Source organism: Anopheles ziemanni, chromosome 2 (assembly GCF_943734765.1).
Source record: "Anopheles ziemanni chromosome 2, idAnoZiCoDA_A2_x.2, whole genome shotgun sequence".
NCBI lineage: Eukaryota > Metazoa > Arthropoda > Insecta > Diptera > Culicidae > Anopheles > Anopheles ziemanni.
In genome coordinates, this window is record NC_080705.1 from 43,636,694 (window position 1) to 43,662,297 (window position 25,604).

The 25,604-nt window shown below is 41.8% G+C and overlaps 1 protein-coding gene across 1 annotated transcript in view; it reads left to right on the forward strand.

Moving 5' to 3' along the window:
- The first annotated feature begins 811 nt into the window (after positions 1-811).
- The window catches only part of LOC131281603 (tyrosine-protein kinase Dnt-like), a 75,847-nt gene continuing 51,054 nt past the window's right edge, over positions 812-25,604 (forward strand). Inside the window, exon 1 of the mRNA XM_058310982.1 lies at positions 812-920. Within this exon, the coding sequence (XP_058166965.1) occupies positions 812-920 (109 nt within the window). The remainder of the gene's footprint in view (positions 921-25,604) is intronic.

Genomic DNA, 25,604 nt, shown 5'->3' on the forward strand with positions numbered 1-25,604 from the left:
CGATTGTGTTTTCAACACGGTTTGATATAATCAAATGTGTGAAATCATAGCAGCAAATATGGAGTGGAAATGTGTGGAAAGTGCCAAAGTGAAATCAAAATAATGAAGTGTTGTTTACATTGCAAGAATAACATGCATTAGGTATTGTATCAATTTCCAGAAAAAAATCTGGACGGGTGTTTGTGAAGTGAAGTGAAGTATCTAACCTTCCTATTACTAGGAAGATCCAAATCAGTTCAATTTGCTGTGGTTCTAGTTGGCGTCAGAAATCAGAAAATCGTCCGTCGTCAATCTGCGTTGCCTAAAGTGTTGTCTATCGATAAATTGATTTGTTGAGTCTGGCAGTTTCCCTTCCGTTCTTATGTATTACGTGTAAGGCATTCGTCATATCGCTAGCACGCAGAAAGTTTCGTTAACGCAAAGGGCTTCCGGGCGTATTTCCTGTTGTGCGTGTATTTGCGCGTCCAGAGGTAAAACATAAAAAGTGTGATGAAGTGTTAAGTACCGTACGAATCCGGGTGTGCAACACAGCGCAGAAGTAGTGCGGAAAAAGAAGGTAGTGGAAAAATGAAGCAAGAAAACCAAGTGAAACCAAGAATAACCTAAAGCAATCCGTGAACCGAAAACAAAGCATATCGCGAATCATTAGGGAAGTGAAGGATAGCGGAAAACAAAACACCGGAGAAAAAAACGCAACAATATCCAAAACGGAAAGGAAAGAAGTTGAAAAGTGTGCTGACGACGAAGACAACTGAGGCAGCAATTGGGTGCGCAGCAGAACAGAAAGAAGAGTTTAAACCCCCACGGCAGAATGACGAATTTATGTGTTTACGTTGTATTACTGCTGTCCCTGCTGGTGGCATCCGGTTGGGCTCATCTAAATCTGTACCTCAACGAGGTCGAAGTCCAGAGATTACTAGGTAATAGTTTTTCCACCCATCCACGGCTAATCGGAGTTCATGTGTCGGATAAGGATGGAATTGCATTGTAAAACCTTCTCGCTAACATACGCTTCAAGTTATTTTACTACATGAGCAGTTAAAACAATCGGCAATGTGTACAATTTAAAGTTTACCATTAAGTTTGCCTGTTAGGTTTTTACTAGAGGGCGGTATTTTGTTAGTAAATTGTAAAAATAAATTTTAAAAAAAAACAAGACAGAATAGTACCATTGCTGCGAAGAATAACAACGAAGCAGCTATAAAAAGAAACTTTTATCGAAAACGAATTGTTTGTTGTGTAAACAAGAAAACATTTGGGAAAAGGACCTGCCTTCTTACCTTCCCAGTGGTGAAAAGACAAGCAGCTTCCGATTTGGTTTCGGCTCAAATGCTGGTTTTGGTTCTGTTCAACGATGACGACGCGTTTATTCGATGCTAATCATCATCCTTTTCTCCACGCTGATTAGAAACCACTCTTCAGCGCGCGGTTCCTCTTGCTTTTCCGGATCTTCCCATTCATTCTTGGACTCAGTTCTATTCATCAACTCGAAACCAGGATATTTTCCTAATGAATCTATTCCTCCCGTCACCAGTCCTTCAATACGTCTTTTTTCGTCGCAACCAAGACCGTTCGTTCGTTTAGGCGTCATTGGCGATGAACAGTGAAGTTGGGTTTTAAAAAAAGTAAGGCGACAATAGACCATGAAAATCCGAAGCTGACACATGGAAAGAGGATTGGTTTAAACAAATATCGAGAAACCACCAGGAGGTGTATTAACCCGCTCGGCTTGGGTTTCTCTATCTACTCGCTTCAATCACCCAGGACAAAAATCCTCCAATCTTTTCTGTTGGAAACCCTGTAGAGTCTTCAATTTGGATGGCGAACCTACTCACCTTTTCCTTCCTTCTCTGTCTGGGTTATAGATCTTGGCGGGTGGGATAACGGGGGCTGTCAGGAGGAGGATAAAGGTGTAGGAAGTATTATGGTAGAACACGTAAACCCGTATCATTTTTCTGGGCTACGTGTTATAAATCAATTAAAGACATTTTCATCTATGTGGGTTTCACCGCCTTCCTTTCCACTCCGTTGCCATCTTCGGTTTCCGCTTACCTGAAGTTTATCTTGGCCAAGTTACGAGTTTCCTTGTTTCCCCCTTCACGCACCAAGTACCTGGACTGTTATGGTAACCCTCTAGAAAACCCAATCGAACAGAAAGAACCCATAGGATGACAGGTTCAATGTTGACCTGACCGTCTCTCCATAGCTTTTTCACCTTCGTTTTCGTGTCCTGTGTTTCCTCGTGGACCTGAGGGCGGTTCCGATGATTATCACTGCGTCACTGATAGCCCTTCCGTATGACCTGGGTTTTGAGGCAAATAATGTGTCCTTTTTTCCTCTATTTTCACCGAAGGACCGGTAACCAAATCACCTTTCTCCTGTTCCTCTAGTGAACTTTATCCATCTAGTCAACTTCATGCGTTTTTTCTTTTCACCTTTATTAAATCCTGGGAGGAAGTAACGATGGGTTCATATTGTCATCACAAACCCGTCGCAAATCTGTTTTATGAAAACATGCCAAAACCGTAAGCAGAACCATCAATAACATTCCTTCCCACTCATTTTTATTTCTTCGATCGCTAATACTTCAGTTTGTATGTCTAAACACAGTGGTCAGTCAGTTTGTTTGGAATGAATCGGACAAAGCACGTTAAGATTTACGTTGTTTAAAGGAGAATTGATTGCTCTTTCTTCCTTCCAAAGCAAACTAATATTTGTTAGTATGAATGTAAACTGCTATTGATTCATGTCATTTCATTGTCTAAGATCGTTAGTGTGTTGTTTGACATGTGCCACTCGAAATATCACAAATCAAGCAGTAGCTTGTGAACTCTGGCCCGTAAGATAAGGCTGGTGTTTTATTTCAAGGCGCCTAAAAGACATGAGCAACGTATTTCACACCACCCAAACAGTTCATTAGTCGGGCTTAGGACGATGGAAATAAATGTGAAGAAGATTAATGCTCAAAAAATCAAACTTTTATGAGATAGGAGGAAGTACCAATTTCCCTCGCCTTCAGCTGTGCTAAGCAAATCTTATCTCACATGTTCGAATGCAATGATCAGAGCGTGCCATATTATTTTTTAGTTTCTTTTACGTTACGGCTGAAAGCCCAAACATTCAGCTGCAATCGATTATACCAGCCTTGTGGTCACTATCGCTTCTTTGAACTGTCAGAAAAGCAATAAAATTGGAACGTCTCTACCGTTTGATACTTTCTTGTCCATTACTTGCTCATCACCACCACACTCCCACTTCCCCTCACGTGGCACTTAACTTAACTTAACTCGTCGTAGGACTATCAGAATTGAATTCGAAAAATGCAGCACTTCGTAGTATGAATTTTAATTTGCGCGTCCACCCAACAGCCATATTTGACATTCCGAAATTCCGTGGGCATCGTGAAGCCAAAGTGGAAAAAAAACCGTAGCATGTGATGATTTCGGCATTTGACTTCGTGGCTACATCTTTGGTCTCTCTAGCTCTCTCACACACGCGAGAATACCCAGACTGTGGTGTGTAATGATTGGGCCTACGTACGAAAGAAATCTTTCCTATATCGAGCGTACAGTATCCAGTGATTTTGAAATGATAAAATAAGGAAAAGAAAAAGTTACATTCAACGGTTGACCTTGGAAAATAATATCAAAACTTTTGCTATCTTTTGGACCGTAGAACAATTTTTAGCGAAACGAGAAAAGGTGTCGTAAGAAAAGGACAAATCTGACGAATTCAACGTCGCCATCTTCACCGAAACCCGTCTCGATACGTTCTTTGCGTGCTCCGAAGGATAGATGCTGAAAAAAATCAATGTATGCTGACCAATGTCGGCGCGACGACAGAAGAAGTGTCGACGACATTTTGGAGATGCCAACCATAGCGAGGACCTGCCGAACGATGATCGTGCCGATTGCGAATGATCGATCACGGTGCGAATGGTTTGTCGCAGGAATAATTAAGAATGCGTGCACAACGCCTGTGTATTGCCACCGTCTTTTCATAAACTTCCCTTTTTGGTGTGTTCATGTTGGTGTTTTCTCTTCCTTAGGTAAAATAAAGCATCTTCAGAAGCTGGAGAGCCGTTTCTTGTGTCTTTCAGAGACGAGCGGAGAAGACGTACAGTTGCCTGGCGCGATTGATTTGCGCATATTTCTTTTTATAACAAAGTTTATTTGGTATTTTATTCTGTTCCCAAGAGTTTCGAGCAAGTCCAACAACTCAACCGTCTGGCCTGTTTAAGAACGGCAGCCGAGTCTTGCCATGTTTTACGAAAACATGACGAAAGGCAGCAGCGACACATTATTAATTCAATTCGTTACAGATCGATCGATCCGGTGGGACTTGACCGGGACAATTGCTTGTTTTACTCATTGTTAATGGCCGAGAAATGTGGTCTGACCATACCATACGCGAAGGGCAACCGGGCACGATAAACCCTTTTTGGTCAAAACTTGACATCAATGAGCGACGATCAGAGAGGAGAAAAGATCTCGATTGCGTGTGTTCCTCCGTCGTGTGGTGGACTATTAATACAACGACGACGTGGATCCTTTGTCTTTTTTTGCGCCGCAGAGCGGAGAATGTATGTAAAGTATAAAAGTGTAGAAAGAGTAGACACAAAAACTTCCGCTTGCTTTCTAGTCGCAGCCCGAACTCAGAACTGCCGTTTATTTCTCAATCCACTCCTTATATACGCAAATCCTCTTAGGGTTCGGCTAGTTCCGATCGCTAATAATCCAGTTCATTACTCCTCTTACGCGCACCTCTATTCGTACAGCAGTACAGATACAGCGGCACGGCGTATTTCAACTTCTGACTTACATGTATATGACCTATTATAGAGATTGTACTATAGAGTATCTGGCCGCTTACACATATGTTTTGGCCGTGTACTTCAAGTACGTGGTTGGAATTTCTAAACAGCTTCAGAGAGACACTCTGTTTCTAAAGACGATCTTGTAATTCAGCAAAACAACCAACTGTTAATTGTGATGGATATGTCTAGGTCATGCTTTTAATGGAAGGAACTTGCTACGAGATCCATGTTGGAAAAAAAAAATAATATGAAGTTATGTTGAGCATTCCATTTATTTTCGATGGAAACAAAAGACAAAGAACAATGACACCGTCTAGCAGCTCTCAAGATGTTATTTCTGTGGTGTAATATTTCAACACTTATTATTACCATTTATATCCGATGATGGATCAAACCTTAAGCTGCGGATAGACGGATGCAATATTTCAATGCAATGAAATAAAATTTGACATTTATACCCAAAATGACAGTCATTGCAATATTTCTATGCGTATTTCATTGCAACATTGCAAAGATCCAAACGGGGAGGTTAAGCATCGAAATATTGCTTTCACTGTCATTTTTGGTAGGAATGTCAAATTTTATTTCATTGCAGTGAAATATTGCATCCGTCTATCCGCAGCTTTATTGCTATTGCATTTGCTGGCCCCCAGAAAAAAACAACATGGAGAAGGTAGTCATTTTACTGACATCGAAAGGAATGAGGAATGAAATACTTTGACATGTTTTTTTTCTCAGAGGAAGGCGTATGGTGTTGTACAAATAACCGTAAATTCTTACCACACTCTCCTCCACGGTATAGGTCCCGTCGATGCGGGGCATATGCCAGTTTAGTCTGGCACACTACAGTCACACACAACTGTGGTCACGCGAGCCTTCCATCTAAACATGACGGTTGAAACGAAACGAAATATCCGTTTCCAATACATCACGACTTCTTATTGGAGGAGAATAAGCATCACCGATGGGGAATCGTTTCCACCGTCTTGGGGCTATTATAACCAGAAAAAAATATTGCCCAAAACCAACATGCCGGACAGGCGTGCCGAGCCCCCGGTCCAAATGTGTTGATTTGGGATACCCAGAGGAGAAAGAGTTTGCTTTTTTCGTGTATTGTTTGGTCTCCCGATGTCTGGAGTCATCCCCAGCGACGAACCGTCGGAGGGCTCGAAACTTCGTAGGGACCAATTTTTGGGATGATCGACCGTCTGTCCTAACTGTTTATTGCCGGCTACCGCTAGAGAAGTATGGTTTTTGTGCCGAAGCCTTACCCTTAAGCCCAAATCTTAAGGACTGATAGTGTTGATGTAAGAATGGTACCAAAAAGTCTCCTAACCTCATAAGGACAGCTAAAACTATGTGTCTCAGAGCGCCCTGCGGGATATTCAACTGTAGAGGGTTGATGCGTTTTGATGCTGTACACCGTTTTAATTATTGTTTTGTCAAGTGGTTAATGAAGTTGAATCATATGTCCACGATATGAAACTCCGGTGTTCTCTGCGATAAAGTTTCTAGTTGATACGTATATCATCCATACATCTACCTTCCTAACGATGATGCAGTTTTGAAAACGTTGATATGACGATTGGCCGTTTCTGTTGGTTTAGGTCTACAGAGAAACTTGTCAAAGATGCCAGTTGAAACAAATAGATATGACTGTTAGTTGCAACATTCGAACAGGAGCTACGCGATTGGATATGATTATATCTTTGTTTAGGCCAGAACCAGTAAACCAAACATGCAATAGCAAATTGGACCGTGGGGCGTGTGTAAGAGGAACAATCTTCTGTGCGCGGTGCATGCATCCACATGTGTTAACAAAAAGTAAATAAAAACCGAGGAATACGTAGCCCGGGTATGTTTGTCCAGTTTCCTTCCGTCAGCCTCTGCGTTGCATGGATTTTCCAATCTTTGTTACTATTCTGTTTTCTTCGGCGAGTGTTCACTGTTCGGTATTGGAATGAAGTTAATGTTTTTAATGTTTCCTTTACGAGTTTACGGTGGTGGAGCGCGCTCAGCAATGAACGACATTCTCACGTTTCTTGATTCAACTGCATTCTGATGTTATTCTTGTACACCGGGATTGTGGATGCATTATCCACGTGATCGTGTAGATTATTTTAAGTCTGTCCTTTCTTGTTCACGTATTTCTTTTTCTTAGGCCACCTGATGAGGTTATTGGAAAGAAAAGTACATGAATTGTCTATTCTTAGGTGCTGGAAGATGAATGGAAGATGATTCACGGGTGGACGATAGCAATTTTGCACTTGTCTGTCAACGTCATTTGCTATGGCGAGTGCAGCTTGTTTAGAAAATAAATTTTATAGACACTGTCTTTTATTTTGCATTACTTGTATAAGGACATTCAACAGTAATGATAAAAACATACTATGTTTGGTTTTGGAAAATATGAATTAATTCAATGTTATGAAAGTCAATCCACAACCGCATCCACAATGCAAGTACAGCTATAAAGCTATAAGAATTGGAGAGTTCTTTAACTTTATTTTAACAACAATATACATGAGTGTCCTCAAAGCAAAATTTACGTTAAAGAATTTGATATTATTCAATTGTTATATGTATGTTTGATCTACTTCTTTTTGGTTTCTTCATCAATAGTTTGAACTCCGTTGAATAATGACGCAATATGAGGGTAGATCATCTTTTCTGGCAAAAAATTAAATTCATTCCTAGTGCGGTAAGGGTTAGTGGCTGGCTGTTGGTTTGGGTATTGAATTTATGGGTTCAAATTTTGTATCCCCCGGACCTTTATCATTCCCGTGGTTGGTTTGACTATTCTGTTGTATTATTTTGTTCCCATTCGTTCCTTTTTTATTATTCGCCACCAGCGGAGTTCGGAGATACGTCACCACCAGCGGAGTTCGGAATTTTTCTCAAACGGAATTTTTGGTTCCGAAGTAGGAAAAATCCCTGATGCTAAAACAATCCTTTCGAATATACAAACCTCATCAGTGTTGTCAAACCTTTCGCCTTAACCGAAAACAACCGAAACCCCGCCTGAGCCGTAAATCATCCCTGTGTCCACTCCACACCACCATGAAAATCATCGGGACTAGGGCCGGGCGTAAACCTTGCTGACCTTTTCTGTGTAGATTACTCCAATTTTTATTTCCACTGAATTTTAATGGCTCACGGAGTTTCGTTTTTGGTAACTGAGCATAAACCATGTTGATCAGTGCGATTTTATGATTCAGATCAGTTTCAGGGACAGATGTGCTCCTTTTGGGCGGTTCGATGAAAGAAAGGAACAATCTAATTTAACTATTCCATAGTTTAGTTGAACTTTTTCTTGCATGCTTTGTGTGCAAAGGATTTCCCGGGGCAAAAGTGGGAGAAAATCCATGAAAAATTTGTGGCTGCCCAACCCTCGATGATGATTGTATTTCTTTACTGGGATCGCGAGGTCTGCGAAGGGAAGAGGACGTCCCCCCGTCTGCCTGCCGGGTTCGAAAATGTAATAACGAAGTCATAAATTAAATATTTATTGTTTTTAATTGTTTTGCATTTGCGTCTCAACGAGTCACGAGGTCGGTTGCACAGTCAGCGAAGGAAAAAACTAAAAGCTACGTTCCATCTCGAACATTGAACCCATAGGAAAAGGACAAGAAATTGATTTCCGAGGAGTAGGCTCGTATCAAAACCCCATTTTCGGGTTTAAGTCTGTTTCTCGAAGTGGGTGCGGGTACCTTTCGTATATAAAAGCGAACGTTTATTATTCTAGGACGGTTTCTTTTTCAAACGAACCCCCAACGTCCCGCACATGATCATCCCAAGGAAGCATTCACGAGGATCGCCCTTTTTTCTTGCTCGGTTTAAATTGAAATTATTTTGTTGCTATCGTTGAGTAAACACCTCGGTGCCTCGCTGCCTTTGGTTGACGTCCGGTTTTGATGCATGGGTTTTCATTTAATTGTTAAATGGCTTGGGCTATTTTTATTCTGTTTGTTTTACGCTTGATCAACTTGCTGTTTTGTTGCGTATGGTGTTTTATACACTTCAGTATTTTAATGCAGTAAGCTTTTTTACGATCAGCATTATAAAATTAATTATAAATTACGATCCTTCGATCATCGAAAAACTCAACTAAAAAACGGTATGAACTTATTTTAGATGGACATAATTTTTTGTTGTTGTTCCGAAAACATCCGAAACAATTCGAATGAAGCGCGGAGCAAACTTCCGTTAAAATAGAAAGGTGTGAAAATTGCTTCGCTACCGGTGGATCAAATTCTCACATTAAAGTTTGATTAGAATTTTTGTTTAAACGCACCATTAAAAAAGTAAGTTTACTCAGTAGAAAGAGGTTGCAGAAGGAATTTCATCTCACAACAGGACCGCGATGAAAGATCATGAAAGTAAAAGCCAATATCATTTTACGGCATTTGGCGTGTGTATCGTCAACAAAGCACATTCCGTTTCACAAAGCATCAACCAGCGGCCATTGCATTTTTCTACAACCTGTACTATTGAAGGTACCTGCATCTTATCACAAACCGTACCGTGTGCGCCGCGTCTTCTGCTTAGAAGGATAAAGTAGCTACATTTTGCGCCATCAATCTCCGCGAACAAGAATTCTGTGCGTTGCTTAGTAGCATCAAAGGGAAGGACGAGAGATGGTGGAGCCTTGTGGAGTGGTTTCATCCAGCGGTAACGTGATTGGCCCGAGTTACAGGATACGTCAAACAGATTCCTCCTCCTTCCCATCGATATGGACGGAAATACCAAAGACGAAGGATATGGTATCAAACGTTGTGAGGACGAAGAACTACATTGACGAGGATTTCCCAGCGATTATTGACGAGCTCGACGTCATCAGTGCGACCCTGGCGAGGGAAAATACACCAGAGTAAAAAAGGAAGCATATATTTGATTCAATTATTCGCTATTTTTCACCCATTTCCGCTGACATGAAGGGTGTCCGGCGTCTGTCTGTATATGTAAGAACCTACGCTTTGCGTTGTTGGATCGGAGAAACTGGAAGTTATCAGCTTGAAACGGCAACACAACTGATTGGTAATACTTTGTAGGTGTTCTTGTAGCGGGTAGCTATTGTTGAGAAGCAAGAGCTAACTCAAGCTATTGAGATAGCAATTTTCTTCTCAATCATAGTCTCTACGGATGTAAATGCGCCAACACGATGCAAATACTTAGTGCAAAATTTCATCCCAGCACTATATTTGCTTCCCCCACCAACCAACATCTGATGCATTTCTTTGCTGAGCTACTTCCGGCGTCTATATCTAGAGTACCTAAAATGCGAATCTCTAACCTAATTTGGATGCTGTTTGCTCCCCTTTTCTAGATGAAACGAGGTGCTAAAACCATCGTTCAAGCGTTATCTAAACTTCAGAACACTGACGACCACGGTATTGCGCAATGCTTTTAGTGCCATTAATTTATTTTCTATTCGCTGCAAGCGTGTTTCACGAAGAGGTGAGATCCATGGCACTTGAGCGACACTCTTGGTGTTGGATATTGGCAGAGTCGATTGATCGATGAACTCGCTGAATAATCAAAGAAATTTATAAAAATCTTTTTCACCAACCCCTTGATCTCGAAGAACCAAGTAGAGAAACGTACTCCGAAGAAAGTGTCAGCGTTGTGTTTCGCTGCGATTTACTGAAATCATGTTGAGCGGGGGCGGTGACATGTTGTGTTGGAAAAATAGGAAGATGCTCTTGGGAAAATTATGCTGCTCGTAGTTATGAAAGAAAGATACGACCGAAAATGCCATTGGGTAATACTATGCGTTCCAAATTTGATCTGCGGTAACCCAGTCACAGGTCTGTCCGTGTTTGAATTCCTGGTGGGAAAATTGTTATTTTCTTGCACGTTGGCGACGTTGTCCCAAAGAGATTAGCAATCATTTTCATTGGATGGTGGTGCTATACAGGGCAGACCGGCAGATTTGCGTCATCTGAGCTGGCAATCATGTGTTTTTCCTCACTTTTCCTTGCAAACAAAGCCAACTACTCGTTAAATCATTTGAATCAAAGCGGTACTTCAACAACTCCTTCCAAAAACAAGAGGCCACACTGAAACGTGGTACGGTGCATACGAAGCGAAAACATACTCTCATATCTCTTCCTCTATAGAAATTCGATACACGTTTTACGCATGTCTTGTGAGGAAATCTCATATGGAAAAATGGGTTAAATATTTGAATCTATTTTTTTAAATGGCTCACGTCTTCTTGAGCCAAGGCCTCTCTCCGAACAGTGTTACTATGACCGAAAGACGTGCGTAATACCAGAGGGTGAAAAAATAATCATTATTCAACGAGGCTGATATGAAGCTACATGTTGTTGAGGGAACGAATTCTGAGATTCGTGTTTCTGGGTTTTTTAGGATATTAAATTAAAAATTAATGCTTGTTTTTTCGTTTCTAAAATCTTGTTCATAGAAATACTTCTTCTTCTTCTTCTTGGCGTAACGACCTCTTGGTCATGCCTGCCCGTTAAGGGCTTACGAGACTTGTTTCCCTGTTGTACGTGGATAGTCAGTCCTCTCGTACAGGAGAGGGTCCGGTCTCGGTTGGGATTCGAACCCACGCCGTCGAGGTGGTGAGCCCCGGCGCTCATGGGCCGATGTTCTAACCGGCGCTACCGCTCGGCTGTCGCGGACCCCCATAGAAATACTTATGATATGTATTTAATATTTTGTTCACCAGATTCGTAGACAAAATGCAAATTTATCAATACTTATTGATTTTTGTTTTAACTTTTCATTGCAGGTATGTGTGCGTGTCGTTTGGAAGAGGAACTTACCATTTTAATGCAGAAATTCATACATGATTCAATATGTTTATGTAGTCCGTATGTACTTCAACTTGTAGGTAAAGGGTGTACCTGCGTTTTGCTTTTATTCTCCTGCTTTACGGTCATAAATAAGTTTATCAACCTCTACAGATCGAATTATCGTAATGATAAACATCCTATTAGCTAGTTTTTAGTCCTCCAGTTTCGCCATCGCTGAGCATAAACAATTCATTAGCATAATCAGAGCTAACTGATCCTTCCCACCTTCGGTGAGGCAATCTCAATTTATCCTGTCGGGCAAAAATCGAACCGGTCGGTGTTGCTGCTGGCTAGAAAAATAAATTTATCGCTCGATCGGGTGCGCCACAACCGGATTATCATCGACGGAACTCAGTCGAGCATCGTTGAAGTTAATTAGCCATGGCAGGAGAGGGATGGTAGAGTGGCCGTTGCATGACTGCACCCTGTCGTGGTCGTTGCATGCGTCGGTTGCACTGATGCAATTTGTGTGTACCGACATGTTGGGCAATAAAAAAGCGAAATTAATAAATGAGTGATGCTAGGACCATGCACCGTCTGTTGTTTACTCTTGCTGTGGAAGCTGGTTGGTTTCCTTTCGCTGGTCAAACTCCATAGGGGAGGAATGTGCACTTTTACATATGACACCGATAGGATACGTGGCGTGGTATATTGCTTTCCCCCTTCTTGTACATTCATTTCTCTTAGAAGCGCAAATGAGTTGTAGCAGACACTTTTGCAATAGAAACAACTCGTAACTACCGGCTAATGAAAAACAAAGAGACTACAAGTACTGGTACAGTGTTGAGCGACAAAGTTTAACTGCATTTCCATTTTTATCCCCCTATCACTGGAAAACAGTTTTTCTTCTTATTATTATTCTTCGGAATAACATAGCCGAACAACTAATGCTATTTATGTATTATAGTGATTTCCGCTAGATTTTTAACCTTACGCCTCGGTCAACTCTTTGCCGACGAAAGCCATCCCACGGGGGAGGAACGCACAGGAAAAGCTCAATAAAATCCTACTTGAGCGTGTGGGGGAAAACAGAAGCAAAAATTATTGAACTCCGGAAAAGGAAGTCATCGATGATTAGCCGAACTGCACGGAATAACTGGCGAGACTTGTTTGTCACAAAGGAGTTGTTGATGGCGCTTGAGCGAATCGAGTGGCGAGGGAAAGAAGAAATCATCAAACATGCGGAAGGCCGGAGTCATGATATGCAGTTGTGCGTGATGCAGTTTTCGACATCGATGTCGTCCCACTAGGTTCTCGCTCACTCCTACATTCGAGCGTTTGTTTCTACGTGTAGAGATCCCTGCCAGACGGATAGACAAACGGAAAGACACATGCACGGATCTAATAAGTGCAGTAACATAATGGTACCATTTTTATTACATGATCCCATATTTATTCTGGTCTCATCTCACCAACTCGGTCCGAGTTTTCCTCGATCGAAAGGAGGCTTCTCTTCATGGGCGGTGGAGTACCGTATTGCAGTTGAACACGGCACTCGACAGAGCCGAGTGTTGACCTCGCCAGCACGGTGTAGATTACCGTTCAGGTGTGCAATGCCACACCTTGTGTTCATTCGCTTTCGCGTTCCGAGGACAACGAAGTCGGTTGGGAGGTTGGAAAGAGGTTGTGCAGAATGCTTCCTCGTCCCCACTAAACGTTGGTGAGACAAGAGGAACTTCTGGGGATTAAATGACCAACGATTGTGTGACGACCTGCCAGAAAGTGTGTGTTTGAGTGGATTAGCCTGTGCGAAGCCATTTCTGTGGTTACATACCATGCATCTGATGAGGAGTAAAACTTTTACTTAACAGCTACGAATGACCAAGGGCTTATGAGGAGCAGTTTCAGCAGAATAGAGATTCTTGCGTTGGTCTTATGGTCAGGTGAAGCCATAGAAGAGTGTTCATGGCTTACGCCTCCGTCATATTTGGATTGTGTAACGGATACTTTTGCTAATGCTCAATTTTTGACACAACATAAATAAACTCCATAGGGATTTATCTATTGATGTTGGTCGTTGAATTTCTCTTTCACTAAAAAATGATTGCAGAACCAATAAATACCGCTTGTTTCTTGCCAATCTTTTGCTCGTTACAGCTGCAGCGGAAATTTAAATGTCTCGTTCTGTTTTGATGATGAAAATTTACTGATGATCAACGCCCTTCGAAAAAGAAAAGCAATGGTAGAATTAGCGTGCAATCAGGGAGGCAGAAAACGATCTGAATTAAAAAACTGCTATAAGCTCGGGGTTCCCTGTCTTGTGGCATATAACCTTAACATCGGTTGTGCAGTAGTAAACCATTTGTGTTTGGTTTTTGGAACAGGGCGAAGAGGAAAATTCTTTAAATGAACATGGACCCAAGATGTTCCCGAGACGAACGTTCCTTGCGGGGTTCTGCCTTATGGACAAAACGGCAGTTTGTGGAGATTCGTTCATCTGGTCGCACACGGTCGTAAAACTCGACCCGCTCCGCGCTTGGGGTTGATTTTTATTCCATTCATTTTTCCTTAACAAGGCGAGGCGAATTTTTCTGACAAAAGAAAACTACATCTTGATTGTAGGCGCAACGTTTCTTGTCGTACGAGTATTTTACCTCGTATTTTACCTTTCAACCCTACTTTTGTTGCCCTAAACGACCCATCCTCGCCTTCGATTTGTCCCTTTGGTGTTGTATCCCGTGGAAAGGTGGTCCTCGAAGCAGCCTTCTCCCCCTTTTGTCTTCCTTCCGCCGCGTATGTAATTAGCTGGTGATTATTTTGTGTGTTTTATAAAACACACACAGACGGGCGCGTGAGTACCGGATCTTTCGAGCAAACGAACCGCGAAATTGCTGTTGGCAAATGACGACGGATAAGAGAAGAACGCTTTGGGCGCTCCTCCAGTGTAATAAAAACCCCGTCAAGCCTCGTTGTGTATATGGATGGATTACTCTTCCCTTCTTTTTTACTCCATAGCTTTTCATCTCTCTTTGGCAGAACGCCAATTTGGCGTGTTCGCCACTGCCATGATTGTTCCCTTCGTGGAGTGAACTCGGTTCGGGCAAATTAAAACCCTCAATCAAAAAGTATTTTTGAAAGAAAACTATACGACAACACTATCTCTTTAACTAAAGTTATTTGATTTACCAATCGGTGGAAGGGTTAAATTTGTAGCAAAATTTTTAAGTACCGTAATTTGCCAAAAATCTCTCTTCTTAGTAACATTTTGCACGAAGAGTGAATCGGTGTTAACGACCAATATGAACTTGACAACTAATAGTTGAACTTTATTATTCAAAATTTGATTAATTCATCATATTAGTTCATGCAGTGTTACATAAATGGCTTATATGTGATATTATCCATTTTTACCCAACATGCATTTTCCTTCACAGCCATTTATTTAAATTCTACTTCAAAATAGTTTCGAAATAGGTTTTGCTGAAAAACCTTACCGAAATCGAGTGCATATCGATTGTGTTTCATATAGATCAAATTTTTCTTATGCTTCTTATGCAGGAAGATGTTTTTGTTCGGTACATTCATACAATAATGCTGTCGGGTTCCTAGGGGCGTTTATTTCTTTTTTGTTTTTTTTTGCTGTGCTTTTAATTTCTCATGGATACCATTCACGCCTTGAGGATTCCATTTGTCCAATCTATGTAAATGACAAGCGCAAAATCGAAATAGTGCTGGCTTGTAATACTTCAATGGTTTATGTATTTCGCTCGAAGTGATTATTTTCGTGAAGCTTATCACCGTGTTATGCCGTCCGTAAACCCAAACAACGAAAAGAAAGTAGTTTTTGTGAGCTTTTGCGGATGAAACTGTGCGTTGCAAAAAATTTCTGATCCAGCCAATGGATCGAGTTTTCCCGTTTCTCTCGTTTTGCTTCGGCATTTTGTCCATTATTTCACACAAAAATATTTTCATTCGAGTCGAGATTCGTGTTTTTTTCCTGCACGCTACAACTGCTGGAGTTACCCTGAAGCGAAAGTCCAGGACCATTCCTCGAGTCATTAATTGAGATTGCAGATGATTAGTGTTGGAGTATACGGTTCGTACTCGCCTCTGACAGGCAGGGTTTTTCCCCGCTCCTCTTTTTATCAAGTCTACAGTCCTTTTGCGTTGGCCTTATCGGCTGCCAATTGCTTTTTCCTTTCGCTATGTAGGAGTATCCGATGAATGACTGACCGTGGCTGAAAAATAGGCCTTGTACAGGCTTTTTGTTTTCATTTATCTTCCTTCTAGTTCTTGCTGCTTTCTCTTTCCCTCTATCGATAGTTTGATATAGGACGAAGGACACAAAAAGCTTTTTAGTTTTTGTCGGTCAATTTTTTGTTCGTTGGTATTATTTCCTGCTCTTTGACTCGTTTTTCCTTGTTGGCGACACTCCATGAAGCCGCGCCAGTGCGTCGACAGTCAACGAAAGATTTTCACTAGACCGAGTCCTTTTTACAGCTTTAGAGTGGGTTCCGTCCGGGGACCGGGAAGCTTGTTTGTGCGTGTGCCTTTCCTCCGACCTCTTCTGGGACCTCCGAAATACTATTTGAACGAAGTGAAACACGGTGTTACTGTGTCTCATGCACTGACGCTATTGCAAACACGTGGACGGACAGAAGAGTCAGGGTTGCATGTGACTGGCGCCTCAGGCCAGACGAGTTCAAAACAGAACCATCTATACTTCCTAACGCTAGGATCTCTTCGGTGTCAAAGTGCACGCGCCGGGCTGTCGTCGACGGCCGTTATCACTAATCTTTTGTACATTTTTTCCACCATCTGATTTCACGCACTATATTCCACAATATGTTTGCTCTAAACTTTACTTTTTTCTATTGCGGCGCATACGCAGTTGAAATTTGCCTAAACTAGGCGAACAAATTTCCTGGTAAGAATAAACCGTAAATACTTTTCGACCAGGTACAAACCAAGGTTTTTAGGGAAACATCTCGAACTTCTAACTTTTTCTACACTATTGACCCGTTTTGTTGGCCTTCAACAAAACACATCTTAAATTCTAACTCTCTGGACCTCTGGTTCGTCCAAAATATAGCATTTGACAGAACAGTGGCAATGGCACAATCCTCCATCAACACATCAAACAATGGCCAAACCACTCCACCATCAGTCAGGGTCAGGGTCTTTTAGATTGAAGTATACTTTTAGATTGAAGTTGTCAAATCTAACATGGGGAGAGCTGGAATGGAGTATCATTGGAAGAGAGGTGCGAAGTGATACAATCCCATCGTTGTACCTGATTGATGCAGTTTCGGTGCAATTTGGGACATTCCAAGCCCTATCCTAAACAGTTCACTACCCCGGATCCGAGTAAATCTAAATCTCGCGCACCGAAAAAAGTGCATCGTCGTCGTTGAGTGATAAATCCAAAGACACTCGAAACATTAAGAGTAATAATCTTCCCTTTCTCTCCGTATCTATTATTGTTGATTCTTTTCTGGAAATCACGGTCTCCTCTAATATTGAGAAGTGTTAAGCAGATTGATTTTTTTTTCCACGGAATGATGATGGATCTTCTTCATGCTGTTTTTAAGTTTGCTCGAGAAAGTTGGATCTTTCCTTACTAGACCCAACGGAAAATTGGTTGCATCCAAAGTCATAGTTCTTTTCATTTTTAATGTATTCAAAAAGTTTTCTAGGAAGAGTTTTTCTACCTTACCGTGAATACCCTCGTCGTTCGTACTTCATAAATCACGAACCTCTGGTGACACTACACACATTCCGGTTGTGTTTCTCATGTGCTATTTCCATTCTGCGGTTGATTTTTTATATTGAATGAAACAATTTGCAGCTTAAAAAATCTACAAAGGTCTACAAAAAAAAAAAAGATGTAGTCGAGGTCTTTTTGACAAGACACAGTTCCTGTGTTATAAGACAAGTTTGACAAGACACAGTTCCTGTGATCTTCACATAAGATGGAAAATGAACGACACTTGCTTCGTAAAGAGTCGCGACGAGTTCAAGAAATAAACTTAGAACGTCCTCTCCCACACAATCACGGATAGTTAGCTTTACTTGCTACTTTTTGGGCTAGATTGTGCCAACATTCCGTTAATCCAGCACGATGAAACGATAGGCCTCTTTTTATGGCGATAACAACCACCATAGTTTGAGGCTCGCGGGTTTTGGGTTGGAAAATCCAAAGGAACGCTCGATAGACAAGCTTTCTTGACCAAACGGAACATAGCAAGAGATACTTTCCTGTCTGACTGGTTACTTTCTTCGACAAAAAGAGAACATCAACTGTGATACGGGTCAGTGGTCTATTTATCACCGAAATGGAAATGTCTTGTTCCGAAAGGCTTAGAACGAAGTACACTTCAAAATATTGCCTACTTTCGAGAAACAGCAGCTCGTTGCTTTCGCTTTCCTCACGTTTATGCTTTATGCGAAAATATTCGCATGGGAAAAACTAAGGCCTTTGTTAAGGTACTAGAGAGAAGTTGATGCTGGCGAAAGGGAAAATAGAGAATTTGGTGCTTATCATCACACACCTTCACCAAGCAATAAAAATAGTTCGATAGCTCTAGGGATAACACTCGTCCGGCTAAAGGGAATATCGATGAAAATTGTGCGAACGACTCCCGTTGGCACCCAAAAGGGTTGGTGGTTATAACAATGTTTGTTTGTATTTCTGCTCCGGCCCAAGGAAGGGATTAGGAAAATCCCGTTTTATCTCATGGCATGTATCAACAATCCCTCATCACCTTCTTCTCTCTTAAAATGGTTCTTTGTTTCGATCAGATATAACACGCCAACAACTGTAACTGTTCGTGAGAAATTGATAAGCTTCTGGTGTGCAGTTTATATTTTTGAAGATCAGACAAAACTGTCGTTATCGGTTTGAAAATTGGGAAAACGAACGAAGGCTCAAGTCACAACACCTCAGGATTCTTTGCCATAGCGTATTTGAATAGGCATTTTTAAAGGGCTTTTTAAAAAATTGCACCTCAATAGAGTTGCTCACTACAGGAAAATGCTATTTTACATTCCGCTTAATGTTAGGTCCTCGCGGACGGGAAAGGTTTTCATGGTTGGAAAAAGTTTTCCCACTGAACGTCGAGTGTGAGATATGTTTATGGTAATTGCGTTTTCCATACCTCCCGCTACACAATCGCTATTTATTATAAACTCCACAAGATGCAGGCATTCTGTTGTCGATTTTCAGTCTTCTTAATCCTTGTCCCTCAGCAGATCTTTCCCTATCCGGAACGGGTTTTATTTATCCTTAGGCCGGGTCAGGGCATGACGCAATGGGAAAAGTGTGAAAGAATTTTCCGCTTTCTCAACCACCCTTAAAAAAAAAAAAGAAAACAGCCATCTGTGTTTCGTTCGTAGGATAACCGCGTCTCGTCCGTAAACGAAGAAATCGATGGGAACGGAAAAGTAGAGCACCTTCAATTGGGTGTCGGAATAAATGCCATCCACTTGATATTCTTTCTTGACTCATTTTACGCGTTGTCAGCCTTTTTTCCCAGTCTTTATCATTCTCTGACGCCACCATTCACTATTACACTTTGAGCCGCCAAACGTTTGAAGTCGTTTTGAACCAATTTAGTGAAATGCAAACATTCCTGGTCTTCCGTCGCATTCAGTTCCAAACAAAATGCTTGCATGCAACCACCCCTGCTCACCGCCTTCTCATCACCATCTCCATCATTAGCAGCATCATCATTGTGGGAATTAAGTGGCATATTTTTGGTCGAAGCAATCATCTTTGAGCGCAAGATGTATGTGCAGCCCATGATTGTATTTGTCATACCATGAAACCAATTGAACAAGAGATTGTTTTTATGGTTCCATTCTTTCTTACCTCCTCTCTTTAAGAATCTAACATTATTTTACGAGAGCTCTTGTGTTTTGGAAAATCTGGTTTCCCGTTTGATGGATGGAAATAACGATTATTTCCTTCTCCCACTTTGTCACCTTGTTTCAAGGCTTAATCCTGGGAGTTTTATTTTTATTTTCATTCACTTGACGCTTCCCAAGCTTTACTCATGCCGAATATGTACGGGTGTATTGTTCGCTTAATCTTGTAAACATAAAATTGTCTTAAGATCATTTCTGTCCTCCGCCGACGGAAGTGGTGGCCGCTTGAAAGGAATGTTTCCGATGAAAATTAAAAAATTGACCAAGTAAACGTCGATTGGTCCGAAACGATGAAAATTGTTCTCTTCACACACAAATTTAGAGCAAAAAATGAAGTACCTTGTTACTATTCCTCCTGCTACAAATACCAATCTGAGAGAAGTTCCTATATGTTGTGTCTGGCAAGCGAAAGTGTTTGGTTTTATTTGAAGGAAATTGTCAATGACCATTTCGTTAATACACTTAATCTACGTCAATTGTTTGCTTAAGGTGAACATGGTTCATGTTGGTATATGACAGTCTGTCTGTGTACCAGTTTGTGCTTTTTTTATTTTGACCCTTGGTTTATAACTTCAATTCTAAGCTCGTCCGTCTAGTCCATCTGGTATATTAATTAAACAATCTTGTGTTGAGCAACATATGTAGCAAAGCTAGAGAAGGTTGCGGAACAAAAACTACGTAAACTTTGACGCAAACTAAAATATGAAAAGATCCAGCAGTTCTTCTTACGCCTGATTGTGTTCGCTTGATTGTGTTTCGTTTCGTGTTGAGGGAAGAACATACTCAAATCTTGCTTCATTGTTACAGCAGGCCCTTGATTGTCCTAGAATGTTCGTAGACACGTTCTTCCCATGTGTCCTTGCGTCCTCCGCTCACAGCTTCCTGATTGTGCATTACGTTCTTCGGACCTCGAATGAATGGTAGAAGGGTTTTTTTCCTCTCAAATACTTTCATCCTCCGTCCCTTTCTTCTTCCGTCGTTTGCATCGTAAATCAAACTTGTTGGGCGCCTCCTCTTTCATGGTGAAACGTGTCTGTACTTGGTGCTGAAAGTTAGTGGCAAAATATGCGTCCTCGCGGATTTTTTCTGCAAAATGCATCCTTGCGACATTTTGATAAAAAAATTAATCACCATGGAAGGGAGGACAAAAAGAGAAACAAATGGAATATGTATGGAGAAAGACTCTTTTTCCTAATAAAACGAAACCGACCGGAGAAAAAGTTATAGGGCCGCATCTTCACCCGAAAGGAACACGTACGCCACTAAAGAGTGTCGTGCCGTATAATTTGAAAGTGCAACTTTACAAGCAGCAGAAGTTATGGTCAGTTGCGATAAAATAGTAATTTTATAACCATAGTCACTCATCTTCATCAGCAGGAGGCGACCGTTGGGTTCTTGCAACTCCTGAAGCTGCTGCTGCTGGAAAGCTTGATGGAATGAAATATGTAATACGAAGAAATATCTCTTGGGTGGCATTAATGCATAAGCTAAAGGACGTGTCGCGAAGAAAAATAATGTTAAATGAACATAAAATTTTTCATTGTGATGACGGTCTTCAGGAAGCAGCCCGGTTTCTTACGAAATTAAGAACAATTCTGTCCTATAACCAGAAATGTGGATGTTGTTGAAGAGATGAGGTTGGTGTTGCGATGTGGGCGTTAGAGGAGTAAAACACGTTATCCTTAAGCGTCATCAGCGGAGGAGGTGGACTTCTGCTGGCGAAAGAAGGCAAAAGACACACTCCTCCGACATTAAGGGACTAAATGACGCTGTACTCGCACGATTTTGTTCCAGACCGAGAAGAAAATCCAAGAAATTAATGAAGTAGAAGAGAATCGTCGAAAGCACGATGTCGTCGGCTAACGAGGGGATAGTTACTTCTCACCGCAAGAAGAATGAAAAAGACAATCAAACGCCTAGCAGAAAACGGACACGAACCCGCAGCTGCAGATCCTCGCGAAGATGGTGGACGGATATTCTGCGAGGTTCTTGTCTTATGCTTTACCTTATGCCGTTGTACCATTCTGGTCTGTGCAACACGTCTGAAGTTGACCGAGGTAAATGGTTTGACGGTGGTGTCGCGCACCGCCACCCATCAGTTGCAGACAATCTTTTCCTGGGTTTCTTTTCTTCTGCCTTGTGGAATCGGCGCTGGTGTCGTGTTTAATCCTCTACTGACAATTTTCGGTTTTGTTCAGGAACTGCTGGCTTGTTGTACAGTATCAATATGGTCAATATGTAAATTACATGTACTCGCAACTATAAACGGATAGATAAACCGTTGATCCCGCTGCTTGATATATGTTGTGCATTTGATCCTGCGTTATTTCTCCTGAAACAATTGATATTTATTCTGACTCCACGCTTTTTGGGACCATGATTGTAGGTTTTGCTTAGTATTAAGGTTTCTTCCGCAGTATCCCGGTTTAAGTTGTTTCCTTCTATTTTGCGCGACTCGAGCAAATTTATATGCCGATATTAAGGCCTGCATTATTGAATTTTTGTGAGCTCAATTAGGGTTAAGTTGCTGATTTGCGGCTGTTCATACAACATAAAGTAAATAAGTTGGCGAGGTCCAGTGCTTGGCATTCTGGCTGATGCAAAAGAATATCCAGAACCGGCAGCCATATCGTTGACGGCAGGTTCTCGGTCTGTTTCAGCTCGTTCCGGCAGAGACCGGAAGAGGCAAACCCAAGTACTCTCTCTCATGAGTTTTGAAATCTGTTTTGTTCAGTTCACTCCACTGACTACCAGTCAGCCAATCTTATCTCTTAACAGCAGCACCAAGTGTCAAACAGCATCAACCGGCGTTATTATGACTCAAGGCACGCTGGTTTCGCTTTGGGGAATGTGTCCGAGAATCATCTGGTGTTCATTATTTTCCTGTCAACGCGTCCTTCCTTGAGCAATTCTTAGATACAGCAGTGTTGGTCGACGCACGGAGTTACATGGGCATCTAATTCCGGTGTCGCCGTGTTTCATTTACATGCATGTTGTTTCCATATGCAAATACACGCCCGCACTTGAGGGTAGGGCAAGAGTCGAAAGCGAGATGAAGCACCGTACCACCTGGCCCATGGACGCGTGTTAAAGCGTAAAAAGTAGGCGGGAAGTTTGCAGTTCGTCTGACTTCTGATGCATCTTTCCGTAGCAACGGCGAAATTTATAACTATATAACTATAACTATATGAAATATATTTTTCACGGTTTGGTACACATTCTTACCCGGAAACTCGTCTACTATTGCCACTGTGCATGGCTTCTCGGGAACGTCATAGAAAGGCATCCTCAGTCCTTACTGCCTCCTATTCTTTTCCTAATGGCAGCTGATGGTGTCGGTCCGCGCATGACTTGTGTGTCGCCTTTTGCTTCCTTGCACAATCCGGAATTCTCGTCGAGAACAGTTTTGTTCCGTCTTTCCAAGTTCCTTCCCTGAATAAACCAACCGTTTCAAAACAAACCGCCCGTAATTCACAATTCGTCGTCAACACACGACTTCCGGCAGTGCTCTGTTGAGCAGGGAAACGGTCTTGCTTTCATTCTCGTACTTCGTCCTTGCCGTTATCCTCGCAAGCAATCGCAAAAAGCAACTGGAACGGATTTTCATGAAGCATAAATAAAGTAAACGAAATAAGACAAACAAACAAATCCTGTCGCGCGCACCGAAGGGCAAACGAATTTCCTTCTTTGGGCAGATATTTTAAGCAAAGGCGAAGGCGGAGGTGAAAAACGGTTCACCTCGTCATGCGTCACAGGATAAAACTCTCCGAAGTCACCGATGATCATGTTTGTGTCGTTTTCATCCACCCGTGTTGATCCTTCCCAGAGGCAATTTGTGTTCGTAGGGTCGTCTTTAGTTTCGTCTTACGCACGAAAGCGGGACATGGTCGTCAATCGACACGATGGATCGATTTAGCTTGAGTGTTAAAGGATTCCTTTTCTTGGTACATTAAGGCAGTTGGTTGGAAAATGATGGTAGAGGCGTGCTTTTCAAGGATCCTTTTTGAGTTTTCCCACAAACAATCGATGATGTTAATTGTAGCACCAAATACATACGACTGTAAATCAATTATCTTGTTCTTCGTTTAAGTGTGTTGACCGTTTTTTTGTTTGATTCGTGTTTATTTGTGAGATTTTCAATTTGTTTCAACTCAGCTTTTAAATATGTCATTTAAATTAAAAAGAAAAATGAAAAGGGAAAATTTCAAAGTATGGCACGCGAGATCATCTTCTTCTTGGCGTAACGACCTTGTTGGTCATGCCTGCCCGTTAAGGGCCCACGAGACTTGCTTCCCTGTTGTACGTGGATAGTCAGTCGAGAACATAAATCTCATTAGTACAAGTTTAGCGCCCACAGACTTTCGGATAGAGTCATCTTAAAAAGGATATAAATTTGAAAACTAAAAACCGTTTTAAGCTTCCCCAATCTTCGTTTCCGCTTCGGGAGGGTTTGCTCTCCATTCCAGATGAAAAGCTACCCTGGTCTTTCATTCCTTTATAGTCTTCTGTGGGGCCAGCGCTATGTCTGCAACGAACTTCATGCTCTGTTGGCCTTTTCCGCCATTTGGCTTCCGTTTGCCCGAGGAGTTCACTCGATTTTGAATTCCAAATCTGCACGCTGGCTCCGTTTGCCCCTGTTTTCGATGATGCGGAAAAGCGCATGGATTTTGTACAAAAATTTGAGGCATACAACCATACAGTCAACGGAAAACAACCATACAGACAAAAAGTTGAGACACACACATACAACCAGAAATCTATTATCCAAGGCGTTGGAAGTCTTCCTACGTCCGGAATTTTGTTGAAGGTCACCACGAAGACGGTGATGTGTTTGAATCCTCACTTCTTTTTTGGGCGCTTCCCTAGCCTTCCTACTAGCATCTATTGAATGCGAGAAAGACGATTTTTTGGAAAAATGTTGCAGTAATTCATAAATCACTCAACAGAGAAGCGAACAGAAAACCCCTCCAGTCGCATAATCGGATTCCTTACAGGTACGAACCTTTTTCGAGATTTGGTCTTTTTCCGTTTCCGGTAACGTGTGAAGCAGCACAAACGTAACGAAATAGAAGATTAACTCCAATGCTGCGGGTGACAACCAGAAGACGAACGTGTCTTGTGAGACGAATTAAGCAATGCTTACTCTTCTAGGAGATGTCGTTCTTGCTTTGACATTTGGATTTTAGATCTCTCGGGGAGTCTTAATGAAAAAAAGCAGGATTCTACAGACTAACGAGGTCAGTGTTAGGCCCGGTCACATTAATTAGTCATTGGTCTTGACGCATACTCTGCCACTTCTTTATTTGGTACGTGTACACTGAAGGTTGAAGTACGTCTTTAAGGTTGTCTTGTCGGTGAAACGAAAAAGGATTTGGCAGCCTTGAGGACCTTTGTCGCAAGCAATATACCTCGTTCTAGAAATAAGTGGGGAATGCTCTAACTCGAACTTGTTTGTCCATGTCGAAGGCATTGATACTGAAAGTATTTTTGTTTTTTTTTATTTTGCAACAAGCTAGCCTCCTTCGTTTCAGTTCCCTTGGGAAGAAGACGTTGCAGCAGTGTAGCCTTCTGAACTATTTCTGTTTTTTTTTTATTGTCGTTTCAATAACCTTCCAATTCTCTCCTGGGCTGAAATCAGTCCACAAAAGGTGACAAAACGAAATACGACACCTACACAGTCACCTCCAATTTTTTGCACACGCCAACGTCTAAGACCCTCTCCTCATGTAGTAGGAAGGTCAGGAACCCGGCTGGGGTGCAGTTCCTAGCGTATCACCTTTCATGGATAGATGCATGGACTTGTGCACTCCAGCCTTTTGCTGCACAGTGAGCTCCTGCGTTCTCTGACGGTGTTTGTGTCATATGGCCAATGTGCCATGGAGCGCTCATGCTACTGGTGCTGCCGCATCATCTCGTACCTTGGGAGGCCAACCAAATATGTCTCGATTGAACGGCCAGATATCACGTAATACGATACAGAAGAACTCTCCGGAGTTCCACGAAGCTCTGCCGCCGGCATTAAGCCGATCATACCCGTCACCTTTTTTTTGGTTCTTCCTGAGGTGTTGCTGTTCACTTATTCAAACCCACTCCTGTGGCGC